Genomic DNA, 24006 nt, shown 5'->3' with positions numbered 1-24006 from the left:
ACAGAGTGGCATTTGGGGGGCGGGAGCAGGAGAGAGAAGAGGTAGTTAAAGAACTGAGTGAAGAGAGAGTGGGCCTTATTTACTCTCTCCTCCAAGATGCCAAACCACTCCTGTGCAGAACGCCCCCTGATCATCCAGTGCACCCTGGGGCGAGTCTTCTGGTTTTGAACATTGAACAAACCACCCAACCGTCAATTTCAACGTCAGGTTAGCGCCAGGCATGATGAGATTTACGTTGCCGGGGGGTAGGGGGGGAGAGCAGCTGCTCTGCAGGGTTTAGCCGGTTCCCCTTTTCACAGCAGATAGTAGAGACAAGCGAAAATGCTGCTGATCTTTTCACTCAGAAGAGGGATAACGACGGTTCGCCCAGGCCCCTCCTACGTGGGACTATGGCCACCCTCATGTAACGGGATCCGCGTTTGGTGTCACAGGCCTGGGAAGTGCTTCACGTTCACCACGGTCTCTGCAGAAGGGACAGGTCCAGCCTCTGGGGCCACCTGGGCCAGGCTAAAGCCGGACTGTACGTAGCTCGGCCGCCTCTTGCTCAGCACTGCGGGGGGCGTCCACCCGCGCACCGGCCACGCCCCCGGGGTCCCCTCCGTTGGATTGTGACCCCCTCGGACTTGCGGGATAATACTCACAAAGGGGCCCGTCCGGCCTCTCCTGAAACTAAGCGCCATAAGCGCAGGCTGAGGAGGGGAGACTACAGCCAGACTGAGACCAGCCCCGCTACCACGGCCATCTCCACTCCCAGAAGCTATCCCTTCACAACCGGCCTTACAACAACAGCGTGCCTGATTGGAGAAAGGGAAAGCCGCAGCCAATCAGCGCTGGCCTTACTTATCCTTCCGCTCCCCTTAGCAACCCTCAGCCGTTACTGAGGTCTACCTTCCCGCCCCGCGTTTGCTATTGTCGATTCTCGACTCCCATTGGTGGTTGTCCGTGTCAATCATCTTCGACATTTGGCGCGGGTGAATCAGGCGCTCTGGTTTTGTTCGCTCCCTGCAGCGTAAGCGGTGGACTGTGGTTCTGGCGGCGCGGGACGGCGAGGCCAGCCGCTCTGAGACGCTAAGCAGCTGCGGGGGCTTCGAAAGCGGATCTCCCACGGAGGGGTGATAATCCCACGGCGCTCCTGTAAGCGACTGCGCTTTAACCCCAGCGTGTCGTTACACCTGGCCGGCCCCCCTAAACCTCCCTGATGGGGTCCCTGCCGCACGGCTGAGGCCATGATTCCTCAAGGCAGAAGGTGCAGTGCGCTGTGGGCGTCAGTACAAGCCTTCACCTTACTGAGGCACAGACACTCCCAGTTAGGGTGACCAGATGTCCCGATTTTATAGGGACAGTCCCAATATTTGGGCCTTTTTCTTATATAGGCTCCTATTACTTCCTCACCCCTGTCCCGATTTTTCACACTTGCTGTCTGGTCACCCTACTCCCAGTGTGAACTGCTCCTAGGCACTCGGGAAGGGTCCTGCAATGTACGTGCTGTGAATGTCTCTCTGCGAGACTGGCTGGCTTCTCTGGCATAGCTGCAAGTCCCAACATCACCGACTCATGGGATATTTGGTGCTTTTTCTTAGTCTTGTTGCTTGGAGTCATGTGATTACAGGGCAACCTAAGTATGTTGCTAGCCCTCATGGTTGCAGCTTGGAAAGGTGAGGTGAGCCCTAAAGGCTCAAAACTAGAGGACAAAATTAAAAAAATATAGTTTAAGCTAATCTCATTTCTGAGAGCCTGACTCTGGATTTTTGACTACTTGGCGTTGGCAAGTATTTCTTCAGTGACTTTTCTATTAAAAATACAAAAAAAAAACTTTTAGAGACAACTGAAGGGATTGAAAGGGCTTTTGAAGGCTGATAGATGAAATTGTGGGGCTGAACTTTAAATTTGCGGGTTTTTTTTAATTGATGGCAGAGCTGGGAACAGAACCTACCTCTCCTGATTTCTAGGCCTGTGTTTGAACCACAAAAATATCCTTCCTCTCCTGTTTTATTATTTTAACCAACTAATATAGTGCATTTTTAAGGACTGGCTAGAACCTGTTGTAGATGATTGCAGCCAGACTAGACTGTTGGATGGATTTTGAGGCTGGGTGGTAAGGGATGAAATAACATTTTTCACATTCCCCTGTTTAGCTGCTGATAAATAACATGTAAAAGGAGTTTAAATGACAACAAAAGAAACCACTCCTGACGAAGTAGGAGCTGTTAGTGTCCCTTACGGACATGTGATTGGAAATGAGAAATGGAGAGGGTCTCAGATAGCTCAAGGATTACAAGGTAAGCATCTAAATAGAGCAGAAAAATGTATAAACTAGTCTACATGTATAGTAACTCTTTTCAAAGTGGTTTTAATACTGATTCCAGCTAATCAAGCACTCAGCTTTGTCTTATATAGAATTTTAAAATAAAGTAAACTGCAATTGTACTGGCTTAAAAGTTCCCATTTGTCCATCATAACATTGTTTTCCATATCCTAGCTTCAGTCCAGTCACGCTCACTCTCTGTGCAATACAAATGAGAAGCTGCCAGTAACGTGTATTAGAATTCTATTCTTTACAAACATAGGCCCAAGTCCTGCAAATGGATCCATGAGGGTAGACCCCATTGAAGTCCCTGGGCTCTACCTGGGTATAGAGACCACATTAGGGTGTCTAGGTTCAGGATCAAGTCATATTTAGGAGATACTTTTAGAATCACATAGAAGTTAGTGGAAAGTCATAACAAAAAGCTTGTTTTTTGTTCAAAATGTGCTTTACTGAAGAGAGCCCCCATTCTTCGACTATATATTTTTGAAGTTAACACGAGTAATGCCAGCCTCCCATTCCCCTCTGACTCTTTCTCCTCGCAATGCAAACATGCTTCAGTCTTTCCCATCTTAAAACTGCCCTTGACTCCACGTGCTTCTCCATCTATCACCCTTTCTCCCATTTATCTCTAAGTTCATTGAATGGAGCTCTTTACAGTTGCTGTTTGAAGCGTCTCTTCTCCAGTTCTATCCTGGATCCTCTCCACTCTGGTTTCTGCCCCTTGCACTCAACTGAAACCCCTTTTTTTCCAAACTCTCTAATTACCTCTTCTTAGCCAAATCTCAGAACCACTACTGCATCCTCATCCCCCTTGGCCTGTCAGCTACCTCCAACACTGTAGACTGTGCTGTTTTTTAAATATGTCCTCTCTTGGCTTCCGTGACTCTGTCCTCTCCTGGTTCTTCTACTTTTATAATCACTCCTTCAGATGATCCTTCTCTTTCCCTCCCTCCCCACCAGCTTTCTGTGGGGGTTCCACAGGGCTCCGTCCTTGGTCCCCTTCTTTTCTCCTTCTCCACCTTATCTCTGGGTAGTCTCACCCACAAACACAAACTACCATCTCTATGCTGACAACTCACAGATACACTTCTACTTCAGATTTTTCTTCTCTGTCCAAACTAAAAACTCTGCTTAACTCTCTGACATCTTGCAGATGTCTAGTCATTGACTGAGCTCAACATGGCTAAAGCTAAGCTCCGCATGCATACATCTCCTTGCTACCTCATTTATTGATCACTGTGGACAACACTACCATCCTGCCTGTCACTCAGATCCATGTCCTGGGTGTCCTTTTCGACTCAGACCTCTCTAGGTCCTCAAATTCAGATTATCATAACATGTTGCTGGGTCTATCCATAGCTGTGAGGCACTGTGTTTTCTCTGCCTCACCGAGAGTGAGCTTTGCTGTAGATTAGATAGTCAGCTCTTTGCCACATCAGCCTGTCTTCCCTACCAGCGAATTCCTTGAGACTCTACCAGTCTTAACTCTTGCCTAGCAGGTAACAATCACTGAATTCCAGCCCCTGAGCTCCTCAGAGATGTCACTCTGCAAGGCACAGCATTTATCACTATACATTTGCGGAAGATATTAAGTTCTCTGCTCTTTTAAAGAGTCAGTACATTACAAATTATTAACTTAACTGGGGTTAACACACCCTTCCCTTCAAACACTGCACTGAGTTGGTTTATAATAAAAAATAAAACAGGTTTATTAATGAAAGGACATAAGTTAAGTGATACCAGGTAGAAGGAATAAAGATAGAATTGGTTACAGAAGCAAAAGTAAAAATACACTTTCTCATGGTTAAAACCTACCTTAACAAGTTAGTCTGTTCAAGGTAGCTTCTTCACCCATCTTCCTTTCCTCTCAATAGCTGGCTAATTCTTAGCTAGGATCCCTGCAGGGGCCAAGGTGCTGGTTTTCCTTTTCTGCTTAGGTGAAAGATAACTTAAGAACATACAAAAAAGACTTTTTGTATCTTAAAGTCATCTTTTGTTTCTAGAGTCAAATTGAGCCCTTGGGGTTCAGTCTCTGGTCTCTTCTGCTCCTTATTCATCTTAACGCTATGCTTTCCTTTGTTCTAGTTCTTTCCCAAAATAAACAAAATAATAAAACTGTAACCTTTCTTTGACTGTTCCCAGCCTTTTCACTTAAAAATCACTTAAAACTATTTTACCAGTGCCACTGTAAAATACTACAGGTTTCTGCCTCCCTTTCCTTGGCTCTCAGATCAGCTTTTCTGGATCGTTGGTGTGCTTTCCATTTTTGATGGTCACAGTCATCCACATAATAAAACTCAACAGAGGGTCCTGTGGCACCTTTAAGACTAACAGAAGTATAGGGAGCATAAGCTTTCGTGGGTAAGAACCTCACTTCTTCAGATTCAAGTAATGGAAATTTCCAGAGGCAGGTATAAATCAGTATGGAGATAACCAGGTTAGTTCAATCAGGGAGGGTGAGGTGTTCTGCTAGCAGTTGAGATGTGAACACCAAGGGAGGAGAAACTGCTTCTGTAGTTGGATAGCCATTCACAGTCTTTGTTTAATCCTGATCTGATGGTGTCAAATTTGCAAATGAACTGGAGCTCAGCAGTTTCTCTTTGGAGTCTGGTCCTGAAGTTTTTTTGCTGTAAGATGGCTACCGTTACATCTGCTATAGTGTGGCCAGGGAGGTCGAAGTGTTCTCCTACAGGTTTTTGTATATTTCCATTCCTGATACCTGACTTGTGTCCATTTATCCTCTTGCGTAGTGACTGTCCAGTTTGGCCAATGTACATAGCAGGGGGCATTGCTGGCACATGATGGCATATATAACATTGGTGGACATGCGTTTGGGATGTTTGTGTAGAGAGCCTCTACATCCATGGTGGCTAGGATGGTGTTTTCTGGGAGGTCACCAATGCATTGTAGTTTTCTTAGGAAATCAGTGGTGTCACGGAGATAGCTGGGAGTGCTGGTGGCGTAGGGTCTGAGTAGGGAGTCCACATATCCAGACAGTCCTTCAGTGAGAGTGCCAATGCCCGAGATGATGGGGCGTCCAGGATTTCCAGGTTTGTGGATCTTGGGTAGTAGATAGAATAACCCCGGTCGGGGCTCTAAGGGTATGTTGATTTGTTCCTGTGTTAGCGTAGGGAGTGTCCTGAGTAGATGGTGCAGTTTCTTAGTGTATTCCTCAGTGGGATCTGAGGAAAGTGGCCTGTAGAATTTGGTATTGGAGAGTTGTCTGGCAGCCTCCTTCTGGTAGTCAGACCTGTTCATGATGACAACAGCACCTCCTTTATCGGCCTCTTTGATGATAATGACAGGGTGGTTTCTGAGGTTGTGGATGGCATTGCGTTCTGCACGACTTAGGTTATGAGGCAAGCGATGTTGTTTTTCCACAATTTCTGCCTGTGCACGTCAGCGGAAGCATTCTATACAGGGCCGGCTTTAGGCCAATTCCACCAATTCCCCCGAATCGGGCCCCGCGCCCAGTGGCAGGGCCGCCGGGGTGGGGGCAAGTGGCCGAGAATCCCTTCCCTGGCTAGAGGCTCCTTTTTAATTTTTACTCACCCGGCAGCGCTCCGGGTCTTTGGTGGTCCTTCACTTGCTCTGGGTCTTCGGCAGCCCTTCGGCAGCAGGTCCTTCAGTGCCACCAAAGACCCGGAGCGAGTGAAGGGCAAACCGCCGAAGACTACGAGTGCCGCCCGGTGAGTACAAGCCCCACATGTTTTTTTACGTGTTTTTTTTTTTTTTTTTCAGTCATCCCTGCCGGGACCCCGTCAAAACTGTTCGAATCGTGCCCCGCACTTCCTAAAGCCGGCTCTGATTCTATATATAGGTCCAGACTGTCATTTCGACCCTCAGGAGGAGTCTGTGTGGAGTTCTCCTTCCTGTGTTGTTGGTGTGAGGGTATCTGCGCTGTTCAGTGTTATCCTGAAAGTATTCTTTGAGTCGGAGGTGGCTAAAGTAGGCTTCCAGATCACCGCAGAACTGTATCATGTTCATGGGGGTATTGGGGCAAAAAGAGAGTCCTCGAGATAGGACAGACTCTTCTGCTGGATTGAGTGTGTAGCTGGATAAATTGACGTTATTGCTGGGTGAGGTAGGGGTACTTGTTGTTGCCCCATGAGGCAGGTAGGATTTTAGACAGCTTACGGTCCTTTTTCCTTTGTAGGGAGGTGAAGTGTGTAATGTAGATCTCTTGTCTTATTTTAGTAAAGTAACTAAAACTGCCATCCAAGCTCTCACATCTTGTGTCTTGATTACTGCAGCATCCTGCTCTCTGGCCTTGAGAAATGCAGTCTTGCCCTCTGATATCCATTCAGAATGCTGCTGCAAAATCATTTTCCTAGCCTGTCATTTTGACTGTGTCACTGCTCTTTGCATCCCTCCTATCTCCACCCTACCTATCACATCTCACTATCAATATGTTCTTTCCTGCCCCCGGTCAGCCCATGATGCCAGCCACTTGTTAAAATTTCAGACAAGCACCTTTGTGCTATTTCTCATGCTGCCCCTCATGCTCTGGTAATTATCTGCAAAACCACTTCACTGTGTTCCTTCAAATCTCTCCTTAGAACTTTCCTTTGCTGTGATGCCTACACAAAAATCATGGCAGTTAGGTTGCTGGTGTGCTGAGAGCACTGCCTATCATGCTGACCAAGATACTCTCACTGTTTCCTTGTACTCTCCTGTCTGTACACATCTCTCGGGTTTTATATTGGGTTGTATGCTTTTTGGGGCAGGGACTGTCTTTTTTTTGTTCTGTTTGTACAGTGCCTAGCACAGTGTGGTTCCAGTCCATGACTAGGGTTCCTAGGCTCTACAGTAATGCAAATAACAAATTTTTGCAGGATTGGGGCCTCCGTTTTTTAAGGGAAACAGTTTGACACCAATTTTCAAAATATGTAGTCAGAAGAGAATGAAGACTTTTGTAAGGCATACAATATAAAGTCAAACAAGCTTTCTGAAGTCAGTGGGACTTAACCACATGCATACGTATTTGCAAGACTGGAGCATGAAGTTCCTCTATTTTAATAAAAAATATCTGTCAAGGCAATATAAGACTAGGTTTTATTGTTACAATTTTCTTTTTACAATCTTATTTTTAAGGGAAAATTAAGCTAATTCTTGAAGATGGCTTAGGACTTGTGGATTTTCATCTTTCAAACAGATCTTGCATTTTGTATATTTCGGAAGCAGATTTGGTGGCAGGAAGTAGCTTCAAAAGACGTCTTGTTCGATTTAGAAATGTAAGTCCTACACAAAGTTGTTTTTTGTTGTTGTTTGTTTGTTTTTTTAAAGGCAGCTCCCATTAGAAAACCTGTGGTTTTTATCCATTAATAGAAGAATCCACATTCATAATGAATTCAATTCATTATCCTAAACTTCAAAAATGGAAAACATTCTAATAATCAGATTTTGATTAATATTTTGTATCCTATTGGACTTAAATTCATTAAAAAAAGTTTTCCATCTGAAAACTGACTTAAAAATCCACTAAATCTGTTTAAGCACTCTTGTTTTCTAGTATTTCAAATAAAGTATTGCAGCAAATCCTGTGGGTTGTTCCTAGACCCATATTGACTCCTTTTTAGGCTGGTGAAAAAAGGGGTTTGATGTACATTTCCCTCTCCACCTTCTTTGGTATTGACTCCCTGATGAGCAGAGCTGTTGCTTAACCATTTGGAGAAGTATGGCTAGATGTAAGACTTGTTTCCCCTCACTGTTGTTTTTCTTTATCAAAGGCCAGCAGTCTTCATGGGATTGTGATAGTTGAAAAAACCCAGATAAGTGATCAATACTTTCCGGCAGTGCAGAAGTTTATTGTGCTAGAACTTGGAATGACATTGCTTCCGGTGGCCAATCAGGGAGAAGCATCTCAACTTATTATTCAGCTAGTAAGTACTAGTGTCTGTGTCAGTGAGCAGACATCGATTAAGCCTGAAAATGTGTTGCTTTTTTCATGTCTCAGCAACTTGTATTCAAAGTTAAGAGTTACACATGATCCTCTCCTGTATTTTCAACTCTGCTTTGCGCATTGACTGTGGAATAGAGAGTTTCACTCAAAAATAACATATCGCTCCCTCCTTGTCACTCCTAGCACCTGTCACTTTAAGAAGCAAGGGGCCAAACTTGGGGGGAAACTGAATTTGGATTCTCCATGTGGGCATGCATTGAGGTGCCATTAGAATATGCCAGCAAGCTTTCTTCACTGAACTTCTTTGACCAGTATGTGCATGTTTAGGGCTTTGAGGTCTTCTCAGCCTAGGAGTGCTATACCTATCTTCATATTTGTTGTCTCTAAGATTTGGTACTCTCACTGCTATATTTCCACCTGCTCAATTGCTCATTTATTTGTTGTCTGACGTACTGGGAAACAGCAGATTGTGGGATCAGAGTGCTAATTCGTATTAGGAAACAAATAGATTTTTCTCTAAGACTTGGCAGGCCTTCATCTAAACTAATGGGAAATATATGTTTAACCAATCATTTTGGTAAGGCAATCAAAGGGACTTCATTGTGAGGAAATCAGCTGAGAAAACTGATGTGCTGGTAATAAAGGTCAGGTAAGACAAAGCTCTGCTTTGAGTTACTTCAGAGCAGAGCCCAAGAAATGAAAGCCTCAATCGAGAAAATACAACACTGACCTGATGTAAGTAAAATTTAGTTTTACTATGAAAACTGACTGATCCCAGTGTGTTTTCAGGGTCACATTTGCTTCCCTTTTGTGTCTGAAATAATCTTTTATACTGGTTTTTGCTCCTTCTAATATTTCAAAGCCAATGTATTGGAAGAGAATAAGCTGGATTCTGTTCCTTCTTGTGCACCATCAACAGAAACATGTACTAATCTTGAATTACAGAACAATCAGTTACCCTTGTGAAATCCAGCTGAAGACCATGGAGTTTGCACAGTTATCAATGAGAAATCTGAAGACAATAAAGTTACACAGGTGTAGTGAGGATGTTGTTTGGCTTTAGAACCTTTATTAAAAGTGCTGAATTAAATTAAAAGAACATGTCGGACCTATGGTTGTGCTTACAGGGCTGACGTTATAAAACTTTTATTTTTTTTTTGTAAACTTGAACAGTTAATTGGGAAATCTTGGGACTACATTAAATATGAAACCCCAAAATGCCACTTTTGTGTCCTCCTTAAGAGAAGGACTGCATTTTAATCAACATGAACTGATGACTGATCAGCACTCAAAATAGATTTTAAACAATTATGTTGCATATTTGCTTTGAGTGTCCTACTGAGGCATAGTCCAGTGACATTCCTCTTTTTTTTCCTCAATTCATGCAAAACTTCATACATCCTGTCTATAGCAGATGAAGCCTTTGAATAGTTAAACCAACAAATAATACATGATCTGCCCTCAAACTCTCAACACTGCATACCTTTTAAAATCAACTATATATCTAAATTTTGACTTCTGAGTCTTTTGCAGACTGACCACTTAAAAATCTATTGTTCGGAGTGTGAGGGGAGAGCAGCCCAAAGTTTGTATTTTCAGTCCAGTGCTGTGGTGTTGTCTGCAGCATCAGTGTCAGTGACTTTTTCTGTTCTTATTCCATCCTTCCCCCAGGACTATAGAAGTAAGAATGGATGAGTATGAAGAAGGTGACTAGTCTCCTAGTTGCTACAGTAATGCAAATAACGAAGTTGAGACCTATGCTTTGAGACTGGCTGCCAGGTGTCACTACCCTCGTCCGGTCTGCCCTGTTTTTTGTCCTCCTGTACCTGTTATCTTAGCCCAGCCAGTAGACTGCATAACTCCACTTTTCTTCCCTTAATATTTCTCATGACTCTGTCTTTCTCAGCTAAGTTCTAGCATTTACACTTACAGTTACATTACATGTTACTCTGGAAAAGTGCATATTAACTGGTAAATGGATGGAAGTGATTATAGAGTTTCCTTTTTAACCTAAATGAAATGAAATTCTCTAAGAAAATCAGAAACCAGGGCTCCGCTAAATAAATGGAAGTCAGCTTCTACTTTCCTTTTTGTTTCAGGTCCATGAGCAAAGTAAGGATCACACTAGTAACCCCTTTCTTCATAAAAAACATTCCCAGCTAGTGGAGGCATCAATACTTCGGACAGTCCAGCAGATTCCAGGAGTTGGGAAAACAAAAGCTCTGCTTCTATTACAGCAATTTGTAAGCATCCACCAGCTTTGCAATGCATCTGTCCAGGACCTCGAGCTAGTAGTAGGACAAACAATAGCACAACAAATTCATGCTTTCTTTACACAGACAAAGTGACATTCGCTCATTAATATCTCAGACAAACATGAGGGTTTTCTCCTTTGGAAGTGGAGAGTAATCTTTGAGTCCTATTCTAGGTGGAATTGATTTATATTTTTAAAGAACAATTCAAGGATGGACTCCATTTCCACCTAGTGTCTATGCTGAAGGCATCATTGTCACACCCAATCAGCAACTAAAAAGAGATGAGCAGGGATCTTGAGATTTCAGCCCTCTACTTATGTCACAGCTTCACACACACAACATATTCTGTCTTCTCCCCACCCCCAAACTCTGCTTGCATTGCCAGATCTTCAGCAGACATATGTGGATGTAGCTGCATTTAAACCAAGTTGTGATCTGGCCCCTTATATTTCATGTTCTGAGTGCAGTTTCATGGTGGTTGTCAGGGAATTATTTGAGTTTCTCATTGTGCATGAACACTTGAGTTGTGTGCTATTCCCTTGTGTCTGAGCTGTTGGTTTTTTTCTTTTCTATAAACCTCATTTAGGGCCCAATCCTACAGCCCTTGGTCATGCCATTTTGTTTGGTTCACTTTAATGGGACTAGCATGAGTATGAGCTGCAGTACTGAACCTATGCTTTTATTACTTTGGAGGCTGCTTTGAGCAGTTCAGCTGCAGTTTCTTAGGTTTTAAATTTCCATGGTCATTTGAATGGAGCCCTTTTCTAATAACCTGCCGGATATTATCATACGTACTTCCTCCTTATTGCAAGATGTCCAATAAACTAGGATGTTTGTTCATACCTTTTAATTTTTTCTGGTTTAAGATAACTATAATGCTTTATCGGCATGCCAACATCATCCGCCACAGAATATAAAATTTCACAGTCCAACTTCCTTTCCCCTTTACCAGCCCTTCTGAAATAGTTTCCTATAAAGGAAAGGGTTGCTGTGCATTCCTGGCTACCTTGGACTTAATTGTCAGTGGAGGTTCCCTGTCCTTCCATTTCTTTTAGAGCAAAATTGTCTCTTGCCCCAGACACCAGTTATGAAGTCTATCTAAGGTGGGCTACTTGCATTGCAGGTCTGTGTAGGGGGAAAGTAGCCTTTGCAGGGTTGCTGCTCCCCCCTCTCATGCAGATGGGTGGAGAGTGGCGAGGAAGGAGCAGGGAATGGACCCCTTCACACCCACCCAAGGCACCATCTAGTATAGAGGGAAAGCAATTACTGGTATGGACTCCTTATTAGTGGATGAGAGTAACTTTCATTCTAGCCCTAAATGTTCAAATTATTGAATGGCAATGATTCCTGGAACTATGGAACAAGCTATTGCACTTCTGGGGCTTGCTTCTGCGAGTTTAAATCTCATGTAAATACATGTTCATTGTCCCTTCTCTCATTCCTTCCCACATACACACTTTCCTTAAGTAGACTGTGGGGCTATAAAACCTTTCTGTTGTACGCTGTGATGTGTGTATTGCTTGGCAATCTTTTATCTACTGGTACTGCAGGACAAGCACTTTTTAAATATTTCAAATGGCTGGCTGTTCAGTACATTAAATAAATCAAGAAGGTAGGTAATTAGAGCAGTGACTATTAGTGCTAATGGGCTGAGCTGCTAATCTATTATAAAACCTGTATTTCCAAGATTTGGTAACACCCATAGATATTCCTTGTGAGTGATCCTTGTAAGGCTCTTAGCCCCAAAGTAATCTTCAAACATATGTTCGACACAGTTTTTGTGTTGCACAAACAGAACTTTATTTTTCAAATGCAATTTGCTGTGGAATTGGTAAGGTAAACCCTAATGATTTTGGTCATTTAAAAATAAACTGTCTGAGATAAGCTATAATGAGTCTCCTGTGAGTTGCCAGAAAATATTGTAAAAGTTATGAAAAATGAGTTGGTATTTGAGGGGAGAAGAGTCTCTGATATTTAGCCATGGAGTGAAAGTACATTTGAGGTCCAAATTATGGGTCAAAATTTGATGAAAACAATTTTCAAAAGGACTGGTTTGGGTTTTTTTGTTTTGTTTACCCTGGTAATAGACTTAAATTATAAAAGACAAAGTAAGCCCAAAAGAGGGGAATATTTATGTGAGCACTGTCTTGTCAGGCTGAGGGTTATTGCTGTATCCTCCTACAACAGAGTATATTGAATTCTACTGCATGGAATGTCAGACCTAAACAATTTGTATTATATCACCCCCCTAGTGACTGCAGCCTGCATAAATATAAAAGCTCTATTACCTGTGTCCATTGGAAATCCTCTGAGTCTTTCCTAGACTGCCACAAGATGGCAATCTAATTCAAAGTAGAGAAAGTGAACATCTTAAAGAATAAGTGATTTGCAGCACTTATAAAATTAAAATGAATAAAATTGAAGATGACAAACCTTTACAAAATAACTCCAGACTGAAATTTTTTTAGAATACTTTATCTTGTAACGATGCTAGTTTTATAGGGTTAGTTCCAATATTGCACAATGAAAGTCTAACTTGAGAAAGTTGTCTGCTAATTCAATGTTATCCTTTATGAAGAAACTATATGAACATGAGTCTGCTAGCACATAGCTTCAAAACGAAGTCAACAGTGAAACTTTTGTAAGTTATACTGTTTCATCCAATCTGTAAAGAATGAAAAAAGCCACTACTAAATGGCAGCATGATTTTTATTCTTAAATAAGCTTTTAAATTTAACATATTTACATCTATCATATAACACAAAACCAATCACAAGTGAAAGTTTATACCCACAGTGTCTCAAAATGTGCATGGTACACACTTTTTTCCATTATTGTTTAGTGTTTTGAGTATCAAACAGCATATATCTACTCTGTAGATAGCATCTTAATCTAACACTACAGTGTTAGCAACTTTAAAACAATCAGAAAATATATAAACAAATCTTCTCTCATAAGGAAATTAACACACAGTTACACTTTAGATGGCTTCCCAATTTGCGTTTTAGTTCAATATGGATTGTAAATTCTTTGAAGCACAGCCCTTGTTCTCATATGTCCATAAAGCACCTAGCTCTCATTTGGCAATATATAATAAATAATGATTTATGGCTGAGTGACTTAAAGACCATTTTAAAATTACACACTTCTGAAGTGTCATCATAAATTGTATATTTTGACTTGATTATTTTAGCTGTAAAAGTGTGAAATTATACACAACTTTCACTCATTTTAACAAGGCTAATAATACAAAAAGCTTGTACTTAGCGAGTTAAATAATTTCAAGTTGGGAGCAAACCTTGTTTCTAATTAATTTAACAAGACGTAAGACATTAAAAGTGAATCTTGTTTTTTTTTTAATTAGTTTTGTCCAACTCTTTTGTAGCTGAAATGTGATCTCCTTTTGATAGTTAAGCTATTGCAATTATTCTTTTCCTACAGTGAAATTCACACTAATGTAGAAGGAAAACACTCAAGAGGGCTTAAAGTGTGAGCTACATGGTACATAGGCCTTGTACTGTCCCTTTGCAGTGTGTAAATTTCACCTAAGTGAATAATAGTTCTGTCATAACAAACTTGTCTGTTCTGGTCATTTGTTCTGTAGTTAGCCTTAGTTTAAACTGATGCTTAGCCATTTTAACTTTTATATTTAAAAAAATCCTTCATTTTATGTCCAGTACTACCCTATATACAGTATCATATGTAATAAATAATTGTCATCTAAAGGGTGCATAGAAATGAACGAAAACACCCCCATACTGAAATTCCAAAAGAATCCAGTTTCAGCTAAAGTAAGTTATTTTTTGTTTGTTTGATTTTTACAAATGATTCCCCGATACTAGGGTTACCATCCGTCCGGGTTTTTCAGCTTTAAATAGCCATCTGGGGGGGCGGGGGAATTTCTAATAAAGTAGAAATGTCCAGGATTTCCCTTCCCCTCATGCAGAGTGCGGCGTGGCTGATTGGACGGCTGGGCCTGATTGAAAGCCGCTCGCAGCCACTGGGGCCTCCAGCGGCCAGAGTCCCTCCCGCTCCCTCCTCCCCCGCAGAGCAGCGTGGCAGTGTTTGGCTCCACGTGGAGCCGCAGCTCTCCCTCGGCCTGGTGGGGGGGCGAGAGGCAGGCAAGGGACAGGGAATGGGGGGGTGAGATTGGTTGGGAGTTCTGGGGCGGGGCTGTCAGGAGAAGGGGGTGTAGAGAGCGGTTGGGGCAGGCAAGGGACAGGGAATGGGGGGGTTATATTGGTTGGGGGTTCTGGGGGGTTGTCGGGAGAAGGGGGTGTAGAGAGTGGTTGGGGCAGTCAGGACAGGGAGCAGGGAGGCTTAGATGGGGGTGGGGTCCTGGGGTCAGTTAGGGTGAGGGATCTCAGGAGGGGGCAGTCAGGGGACAGGTAGAGGGTAGGGGGGTTCTGAGGGGGGCGGGGCAGGGCTAGGGCGGCACCCTGTGTCCTCTTTTTTGATTGTTGAAATATGGTAACCCTACCCGATACCTCCCACACTACTTCTGATTCTGATCAAACACTACATGTAAGTTCAGACTCTAAGCAATTAGTTTTCAAAGTTACAGTTTTGCACCATTTGGCCTCCAGATGCATTGGTGTAAATGCATAGTAACTACTTCATGTCAGTGGAGTTAGTCTCTTTTTACACAGGTATAAAAGATTAGTATCGAGCCCCTTCCATATGTGTTTCACATTTCTGGCACATCCACAAAGATTCTTCTACATTTAGAAATAGTTTCACATTAAACAGATTCTTCTCTTTAAAGATTCAGTACAATGAACTTTCAATGTTCAAGACTGTCAAGCGAGAATCAGGTTTCTTCTTAGTCTCAGAACTTCCAGCTACAGCATAGGGAAGGCACAGGGTGCTTGCAGCCTTCTGCCTATTTTTGGTTCCCCAACTTAGAAAGGACAGTTTTGGAGTGGCTTTCTTGGTCTCGTTGATTTTATCCTCTTCCATGGCTAAGCAGATTAAGGAGTATGTCTTTTGCATTCCCACAGAGTAAGTGGCACTCTTATTATGCTGTAGGGAAAGAAAAGGGAAGAGGAAGCATTGATTTTTTTTATTTTTTTAATCATCTTTAGACATACTAAAGATAAAAGTTTGCACAGTGTGTGAATCATTTTCCAAGTCAGACTGTAGTATTCTTCTGCATTAATTACATTCTAACTGAAAACAAGCCCATCCAGAGTGCTGAAGATTGAAGTATTTTGCTTATGTCTGGATACAAGTGACACAAAAGGCAAATAAATCCTAATGAGAGGTGTCCTCTGGTGAATCTTTCTGCAAAGATTGTCTGAAAAGTGTTAAAAATAATTCTAGATCCCAATAAGAGTTGTCAAGGGAAATGGAATAATTGTGTGAGTAAACTGGCTTTGCAAAGAGCTCTCCATGGATATCCTCTTTTCTTGGGCCTCAGAGCACAAGAGTGCCTGCTACTACAGCCTGTAGGGTTTGCCTTGTAGCCCCAGTGAGCGTTCACCAGGCTGGCCCCCAGCTCTTCTCCCCAGTGCTACAGGGGGAGCTGCAATGGGACACTCCTATAAGATGCTCATAAGGTAGAGTCCCCTATATGGCTTATCCACAGCCACATCCTGCAGCGATTCCATTGTATTCCAGCCTTCTGTTCTGGCAAAAGGCTGGGGAGGGGAGGTGCCAGGTTGTTCTTGGCTATTACTTATACTGTGGTTGACTTATATTCACAAAAGAGAGACTTAAACCTGGGGAAATGATCAATTTATGAAGTCAAAATACAGGATGGCAATAGCATGTGCCTAAACCTTGCTGGGGAATGCTGGAAGGTATGCAGCATTAGGCTTAGCTGAACTATAGGTTCTTTATTTTGCTCACACTACAAAAATTATTTTCTCTTGAGTTACTTAGGGTTTAACTTTTTTTTTTTTTTAAATCTTGTGATCATTTTCCCTGGGTCTAAAATTTCTATAGCAACTAAGTAACTGGATTTATATATTTTTGATTGGCAGGGTTAAAACAGTCCCTTAACCCCTAAATACATCAGTCAAGGCTGCTGATCCCATCTGTTCATAGAAATAGTGGATTGAGCACATAGCCAAGAGTTGAAAGACTTGGGCTCTCTTCTCTACTCTGCCACTGACTGTGTGTGTGCTTCTCAATGTGGAGAAGTTTTTTTTTGTTTTTTTTTTTCTGTCTAGTGCTACCAAATGTGGGGGTGAGGGGGGCTGGTGTTTTTTTTACCAGAGTAGGTAGTGCACCCTGTCTACAGTACTACTTCCATCAGTGGAGCTGCATGGGCAGAGAAAAATGTTTACAAATATTCCCAGAGTAAACATCATATGTGACCATGGGCAAGTCCATTCACTTCTTTCTATTAGAGAGTTGCTCCATTTGTCAAGTGAAAATGACCCCACCTTTTTTAAATCACTCTGAGATGTATCCATGAAAATGCATGGTGGAAAGTGGTGGTGATACAGTATTTATAACTTTTGTCCGATTTTTGTATACACAAACTAAGATGGTTTGGTTTTGGGGTTTTTTTAAGTTTAACAGTTTTGAGTTCGCAGCCAGACAGTCTGAACGATAGCATTGATTGCAGGCTATTTGGGACATAAATTGTCTTCTCGTAGATGCACGTGCAGTAATTAGCACAATGGGGGTCTCAATCCTGTATTAGGGGTTTGTGCTACAATACAACTACAGTGTAAACTTTCAACTTAAAGATTCGGGGAGAGGGAAAACTTGAAGACAAACACAGGCCTCTCTCTGCACTAAAGATATTGTCTAATTTGTCTGTTGCCAGTGCTAGTAATGGTAAAGCAGCAGTGTAGACCACCTGTAGTTATACAATACGCTGACAAAAATGCCAGCAGCCATTTTAGACCATCGGCCTTTACTACCATTTGTGAATATGCATGGGAGGTAAGCATGATATTTGCAGGGAGAAAGTCTAAAGTACAACCTCAACTTTCCAGTCTTGCCTATACTATGAAACAAATGTTAATGAAAATGGTTTTAAGCAACAGTTTTCCCAAAAGGCTTAAGTGCTAGAACCAAATCTCTACCATGATTTCTGACACAGTAGTAAACCGTTTCCCACACAGTGAAACGTCTGATTCAACAGACCTTAGTAGCACTACCCAGAAAGACCACAGATTTGGTTTGATGGGTTTGTCATCAACAAAGCACAGTCTGTGCCCTGGCTCCATGGTTACAAATGTACTAATACATGTATGCTTATGACAATGGACCAGCTCAGTCAGCAGCAGAAATTTCTGCTGCCCCCTCTGCTGGAGAAAGGTGCCCCTTCTATGACTTTTCCTTTCATCCATTGGTTCAAACAAGTTATGTATTACATTCCTGATGTCGTAGATTACCAACCCTATGCCTTGTATCTGTTGGTTTGAACAAAGCTTCCTCATTCCTTATCCTGTTCTGCTATCCTTGTCTTACTCAGGGTTGGTGTGTTCCTGTACTATCGCCTATGTGTTTATATTATACCTCTACATTGGGGTGTACCTGTACTAGCCTTCTGGAATGTGTTTACATGAATATGTAGTACTTCTTAGAAGTGCCTATGTTTTAGCAATGCTTGCCATGCCTTTGCTAAGTTAATGTACCAGACAGTGAACTTGTAAGCAAGCATCTGCTTTATGACAGGGTCTGACATTTGGTCATAGCATTGCTTTTGCTGACTCGCATCTTGCACCAGGCCCCAGGCGCTCTCTCTAGCACAGCAGGCACTTCATGGAAGTAGGGCTCTTGAAGGCATGATGCCATGGAATGGGAAGCCGGGAGGGGGTCCATGAGCCTAGCTAGATGTCCCAACAGCTACAGGAATTCCTTGCAGAATTCAAGCCTCCCCCCTGCCCTCCTTGTGTTTCAGGGCAGAGCACCATACCAATTTTGGGTCAAGGGGGGAGCTACAGAAGACAAATCTCCACCCTCATGGTCAATTTGGAAAGAAAACTGATGTAACTCTTGAAATTACCAGTCGGATTAGTCTTTGTGGAGTTTCACTCCTAAAGCTGGCAAGATGGCCCTACATATATAGGAATCACCTAGGGCCTTCATTAAGCAAAGCATTTACACGTAGGCTTAACTGTAAGCATGTGAGTAGACCCATTTATCGCAATGGAATCCTTTAAACACATGTTTAACTGCTTTGCTGGATTGAGGCCTAGATTTACCAGCAATCCACGACATCTGGCTCTATCAAATTAAGACAGCATTCACTGCCCAAACCGAGGCAGTTTTTTCAATTTACTGAGTGTTCTTCAGGTTTAGAAAAGTAGCTGTCTCATTACTTACCACAGAAGTCATCGTATCCTGACAGCTAATAACCTTAATCTCAATTTCGTTCTCTCCCATGCTTTTGAACTTTTCCAAGACGTCATTCACTCCCAGCCATTTGGAATCCAGGCCATTAATTGAAACAATATAGTCCCCTTCTTTCAGACCCTTTAACTGTAAAATAATGTAGTGCAAATTAGCATCAGCTGCAGTTGTTGAAACGTTTCTTTCTCCAAAGGTGTTTTTCACCCCTTCCAGGCTTCATACAAAATTCATTGATCAGACAGCACAGGACAAAACACCCAAGCACCATTTTAATGCACACAAAATTTCCCTTTTTTGTGCACTGCCATACATTAATTTGACTAGAGCATAATTATTAAATTTTCCTATCTCCTGTTTGGGGTGTTTGCTTTTCTATTTTTCATTCATAAAAATCTTTAAATATTTCAAACTGTTGTTTAGTTTGGCTTTCCCATCATTACACTATTAGATGTTTTATCCTTCTGTAATATTTTTGTACTTTAATATAAACTTATTTAGTCTTATGCTTCTGCCTTTCACTGTGCTTTAGTTATGCCTCTTCTTTTCTCTTGTGAATGTTCTCTCTTCTCTGTATCCCTCCTTTTCCATTTCCTCTCATTCACAAAAGAGGATTGCATATTAGGAAGCACCAGTATATTCTTTTCCCTCCCATACTCTTTCTCCTTCGTTTCCTGATATTTGGCTCTATGCACTGCCTTTTTTCTCCCCCTTCTTTCTCATGGCTTTTCTCCTTCCAGCCTTCTGAAATAGATGGTGAATAATGGTATTTGATTATGGTACATGTGGGTCATCTTTATTTATTAAATGTACACAAAAGAAGGAATCAGTCCTAGTTTAGATTTTAAATTTGTAATCTTCACATTAGAGTCAGGTAATGTTAACGTTAACACTGCACTGCTAACCTGCTTAAATTGCAGACGCTGTATGTAATATGGCATTGCATTTAACAGCTTAATTAAAATCCAGAAATACTCCAAATGCCAATACAAGTGAGCTGCATTTCCTGATTTCAGGTGTTCAAATTATTACTTATCACTGCATTTATCTTGTCTTTTTTCATTTAAAATGGATAATGTCTATTGTTGGTATTACATTTAGTTCTTTAAAAACCACACTGATGTGATTGGTACAGAGAATATTTTATTTACACCAATCTGGGTGCCTTACTGTTGCAGATGACTTGGCTAGATTGAGAAATCACAGCAAACTCAGAAGAACCTAGAGAGAAAATTATTAAAACTCCAATCTCTACTTACTGCTGCAGAACACTCTGGATCGAGACAGTGAACTTGCACGGGTGGGCCTCCTTTAAGAGTGAATCCCAATCCCCTTTCTTGATAATGGAAATTAATAGTGCGTGGGCCTGTCCATCTCTGCTTGGCTGAAAACACAGGCAATGGGCCCTGTAGGATGCAGAGTGGCAGAACGTAATCATTAACAGCAAAATGCAAAATGGCTCACAAGCAAGTATTAGGCATTATAGTATGCTACCTACCAGCCTCTCAAAGAAGTCTTTCACTTTCACCTTGGAGAACTGCGGAACAATCATTTCTACTTTATGCTCTGTTTTAGCTAAAACAAAAGTGAAAAAACATAAACTTGTTTTCAAGTTCCAGATTGACAGCCAGAGTCTGAAAAGCTTCTATTGGCAGGATAGGCAGAGGAAGCTTCACATGCTACCCCTTTTTACACTTAAGCTATTAGTTTCTCCTACACCACTACTAGACTGTAGGACAAGTAAGCTTGTCAGAACTCGACTTTTGTTGTTGGTTTTTATAATTTTAACAAATATCAATGTTTTTTTATTTTAAGGGCTTTTTTAAATCAATTTAAATGTTCACAGTTGTGGGAAACAGGGCCAGACAATTATTTAATGACAGACACAGATTCAAAACCTTAAAACTTTAACTATTAAAACCCAAATTGTCAACATCACATATGAAAATATACAAAGTAAATATCCTTCAACTCCAATAAGTTCTCAAGCAGTATTTTTCTTACTTTGCCAGTTTGTAAATTTTGATTATTATTGATGGAAATATTTGTGTGCATGTGTACAGCAAAACTGACATTTATCAACATTTGCCAATTAAAAATCTAATCCTTCCAAGCCTCAGAACATATGGAGACAGACACCATTATCTTAGCAAGATGAAATGTCAGGTTCCACAAGGCTTCTTCAGAGTATATACTAAAAACCCAAAGAAAAGAACCCAGTCTGTTTATGCTTTTTAAAGGGGTTGCTGGTCTGACTGATGCAGGAGGAAGCAGTAGCATTCAAGTTCACAGTCAACTAACTTCTCTTTCCTATATGCTCTCCTATAGTACAGATCTTATGCAAATAACTGTGGGAAGAGATTAAAAATATAACACAAAGCAAACCACATTTTATAGCCAGAGAGAGATTTTAACTAATAGAAGGTGCTTTCTTCACCCACCATAGCCCACGATATCTGGAAGATGCATTCACTGAAGACTGACACACTTTAAGGAGGCCTTCTTACAATCATCCCCTAAATATGAAGGTGCAAAGGAGGCTTCCTGAAATCTGATCTCAGGCAACCAGCCTATATGATGTGAATGTGCTTAGAGGCACCGAAGTAGAAAAACTGCACAATTATTTCACTGTTACTTTTGGGACTAATCAACAGACTCTTAAGTTCACTGTACAAAACATGCTTCTCCATGCACTTTGGCCACAAATTTTTTGATGTGTAACTCGAGACACCTTTAAAGGGGGCTGGTTTTTTAGAAGTGGATGCTTACCACTTTCTGGAAACTAGGCCCCTTTTAACATGCATTAACTTGGACACCCAAAATTGCTAGTCCCTTTAGAAAACCTTGATTTTCATTTGGAGATACTTACGAAGGACAGTGGAAGCTTCCATTAAACTCAGGAAGTCATCTTCCTGTTCATGCTGAGCATACTTAGTAAGTGAACGCTTGTGAGCAACTGACAGAATCTCCTGAAGAATGTCAATATTCCGAAGCTTTTTGCACAAACCACAGACCCTCAGTGCTTCTTCATGATAAACAATGGCTTTGCGTAAATGTGCTTTCCCTAAAGAAAGTAGAAACCATTAGCAATCGCTTGCCTTTTATTTATTTTAACTGTAATGTAAACAATACATAAGGCTAAGATGATTTTTCTAACAATCTTCACCAAACATTTTATCCCATAGGAAGGCAAGGCTGAAGGCCCAATCGTGTGATTCTCCATCAACTAAGTGATTCTCATGTGAGTAGGTCCCACTGATTTTGTGGGAGCAACAGCATGAGTAAAGATTACTTATTCACTTAAGTGTTGCAGAATCAAACCCTTGGTTTAAGATTTAACTTGATTACATCAGTGTTTTTAGTGCCTATGTATTCCTAATATAGACACATTTGCAAAAGTAAGTCAGCTTCATGTATAATTCTGAGTCACTGTAACACAAGAAGTTGGACAACATTCTGCCACATTTCAATTGATTTTAATGAGCTACATGGTGTAACAGAACCAAATTCATCCCATTATTGCCACAGCTTGAATTTTGAGAAACAGACATGTTTTTCTCTCTAAAACATAATATTCCTCTTAACTGACACACTTAATAGTCGGAACACACCAGTTATAATCATGTAATAAAACTGATTACATGAGCTTTGCTTGATGCAGCTATAGCATATATATTCCGCTAACTGTATCTATTTGTATCGGATAATATTTCTCTGTATTGTAATTTAGAACAGTTATACACTTGCTGAATGGAGTCTGCAATTACCTAATCGTTTTCGCTGAACTTTATCTCTTAAAATGGCTAGGGACGTCAATCCTTCTGGCATGTAGTCATGCAGCTGGGACCAGGCCTTTTCCTGTTTGTCTTCATCATCGCTGGGATGCACTATATCAACATACATAAAATGTTAGCTACTTTAATGTGTCTCTGTGTCAGGTGCCTTCAGGCAGGTGGACTGCAGAAGGAGAGGTCGGGGGAGAGTAAGTAGTAACATTTTGGAAACATTCTTCTAAATATGTGATTTCACTCCAGATTATTATTTTGACCTTTTTTTTTTTAATCAAGAACTAATTTTACTAAATGCTGCCTGAACTCTAATTTTCTATTCATGAGAACTGATTAACTTAGTGATATTACTTAGCTCATATATAACACTTTTCAAATCTCTTTGTAAGTATTAGCTAATAAACATTCTCAATACTCCTGGAAAGAAGGGCAGAAAGCATTATTTCTATATTCCAGATGGGGAAAATGACAGAATAAGGTATCAAGGCCATAAAGGTATTCCATGGAAAGAGTCCATATTAGAACTCTGGAGTTCCTAGCTCCCGGTCCTGGCCTCAATACAAACCTTTCTTAATCATCGCAGTTGTTTATATGGATATATAAATAAAACCAAAGGATTCTTACACTGGTGGTCACTCAGTAGAGTAGCAACGAAGTAATGTGCCAGAGCTTTGTAATGGTCTGATTTTATTTTTGCCATATTTGACCAGGTATAAGGGACGTTCGCCTTGACTGGTGCCTGATTCATTGCAGTGTGAACAAGCGTGTAAACCTCTCCAACCTAAAATAAAACACACATCTAGGTATGAGAAGTTACCTTTAAAACTAGGAGCTCTTTTATTAGCAAGAGGGGATATAATAACCATCTACAAATATTTGAAGGCTTATTTACACCATGGAGAGCAAGAGGAAATTTTACACTGATACAAGGACTGGGAGGGATGAAATTAAAAGGAAAATTGAAGCTTTATCTCTGGAGATATTTAAAACTAGACTGAACACAACACTGTATATTGTATAGAATAATTCTGTATGGCATTGAACTAAATCATTTATTTGGTCTTTTCCATCTCTAATTTCTATGTCACAATATGAAATATAATCTAATATAAATATCCTATATAACGGGGTCGGCAACGTTTGGCACGCGGCTTGCCAGGGTAAGCACCGTAGCGGCCCGGGCCAGTTTATTTACCTGCTGACGCGGCAGGTTCGGCCGATCGCGGCCCCCACTGGCCGCAGTTCGCCGTCCCGGGCCAATGGGGGCGGCGGGAAGCCACAGCCAGCACATCCCGCGCCGCTTCCCGCCGCCCCCATTGGCCCGGGACGGCGAACTGCGGCCAGTGGGGGCCGCGATCGGCCGAACCTGCCGTGTCAGCAGGTAAATAAACTGGCCCAGCCCGCTACGGTGCTTACCCTGGCGAGCCGCGTGCCAAACGTTGC

General features: G+C 41.5%; 3 protein-coding genes across 5 annotated transcripts in view; 1 reads left to right on the top strand and 2 right to left on the bottom strand.

Annotated features, from left to right (window-relative positions):
* The window catches only part of CEP89 (centrosomal protein 89), a 116292-nt gene extending 115497 nt beyond the window's left edge, over positions 1-795 (bottom strand). The window contains exon 1 of one of the 2 annotated variants that reach the window (XM_034788850.1): positions 642-795. In XM_034788850.1, the coding sequence (XP_034644741.1) occupies positions 642-680 (39 nt within the window). In that variant the 5' untranslated portion in view covers positions 681-795. The remainder of the gene's footprint in view (positions 1-641) is intronic. The other variant, XM_034788852.1, reaches the window with a different exon arrangement.
* A 28-nt stretch (positions 796-823) lies between these two features.
* Positions 824-14358, top strand: FAAP24 (FA core complex associated protein 24). 2 transcript variants are annotated; one of them, XM_034788857.1, is made up of 5 exons: positions 824-1134; positions 2136-2279; positions 7464-7542; positions 8038-8190; positions 10310-14358. In XM_034788857.1, the coding sequence occupies exons 2-5, from the start codon at positions 2245-2247 to the stop codon at positions 10556-10558; spliced, it is 516 nt and encodes a 171-aa protein (XP_034644748.1). In that variant the 5' UTR covers positions 824-1134; positions 2136-2244; the 3' UTR covers positions 10559-14358. The 2 variants fall into 2 exon arrangements, with proteins under 2 accessions (XP_034644748.1, XP_034644747.1); XM_034788856.1 differs by having other exon boundaries at positions 7403-7542.
* A 525-nt stretch (positions 14359-14883) lies between these two features.
* The window catches only part of RHPN2 (rhophilin Rho GTPase binding protein 2), a 46612-nt gene continuing 37489 nt past the window's right edge, over positions 14884-24006 (bottom strand). Inside the window, exons 9-15 of the mRNA XM_034788692.1 lie at positions 23188-23344; positions 22543-22662; positions 21645-21839; positions 20274-20350; positions 20035-20181; positions 18752-18907; positions 14884-15487 (exon numbers count right to left, since the gene is read on the bottom strand). Of these exons, the coding sequence (XP_034644583.1) occupies positions 15233-15487; positions 18752-18907; positions 20035-20181; positions 20274-20350; positions 21645-21839; positions 22543-22662; positions 23188-23344 (1107 nt within the window). The 3' untranslated portion in view covers positions 14884-15232. The remainder of the gene's footprint in view (positions 15488-18751; positions 18908-20034; positions 20182-20273; positions 20351-21644; positions 21840-22542; positions 22663-23187; positions 23345-24006) is intronic.

This window comes from Trachemys scripta, chromosome 13, assembly GCF_013100865.1.
Source record: "Trachemys scripta elegans isolate TJP31775 chromosome 13, CAS_Tse_1.0, whole genome shotgun sequence".
NCBI classification, from domain to species: Eukaryota; Metazoa; Chordata; order Testudines; family Emydidae; genus Trachemys; species Trachemys scripta.
Note: the sequence above shows the minus strand (reverse complement) of the source record. Positions and strands in the feature narration are given on the sequence as shown.

What these genes read in the sequence shown, in the direction of transcription:
- FAAP24 (XM_034788856.1), top strand. Translation starts at nt 2,168, where the DNA reads ATGACAACAAAAGAAACCACTCCTGACGAAGTAGGAGCTGTTAGTGTC. An exon ending in GTCTTGTTCGATTTAGAAAT is followed by an intron (nt 7,543 to 8,037) that starts GTAAGTCCTACA and finishes TCTTTATCAAAG; the next exon opens with GCCAGCAGTCTTCATGGGAT. An exon ending in CTCAACTTATTATTCAGCTA is followed by an intron (nt 8,191 to 10,309) that starts GTAAGTACTAGT and finishes TTTTTGTTTCAG; the next exon opens with GTCCATGAGCAAAGTAAGGA.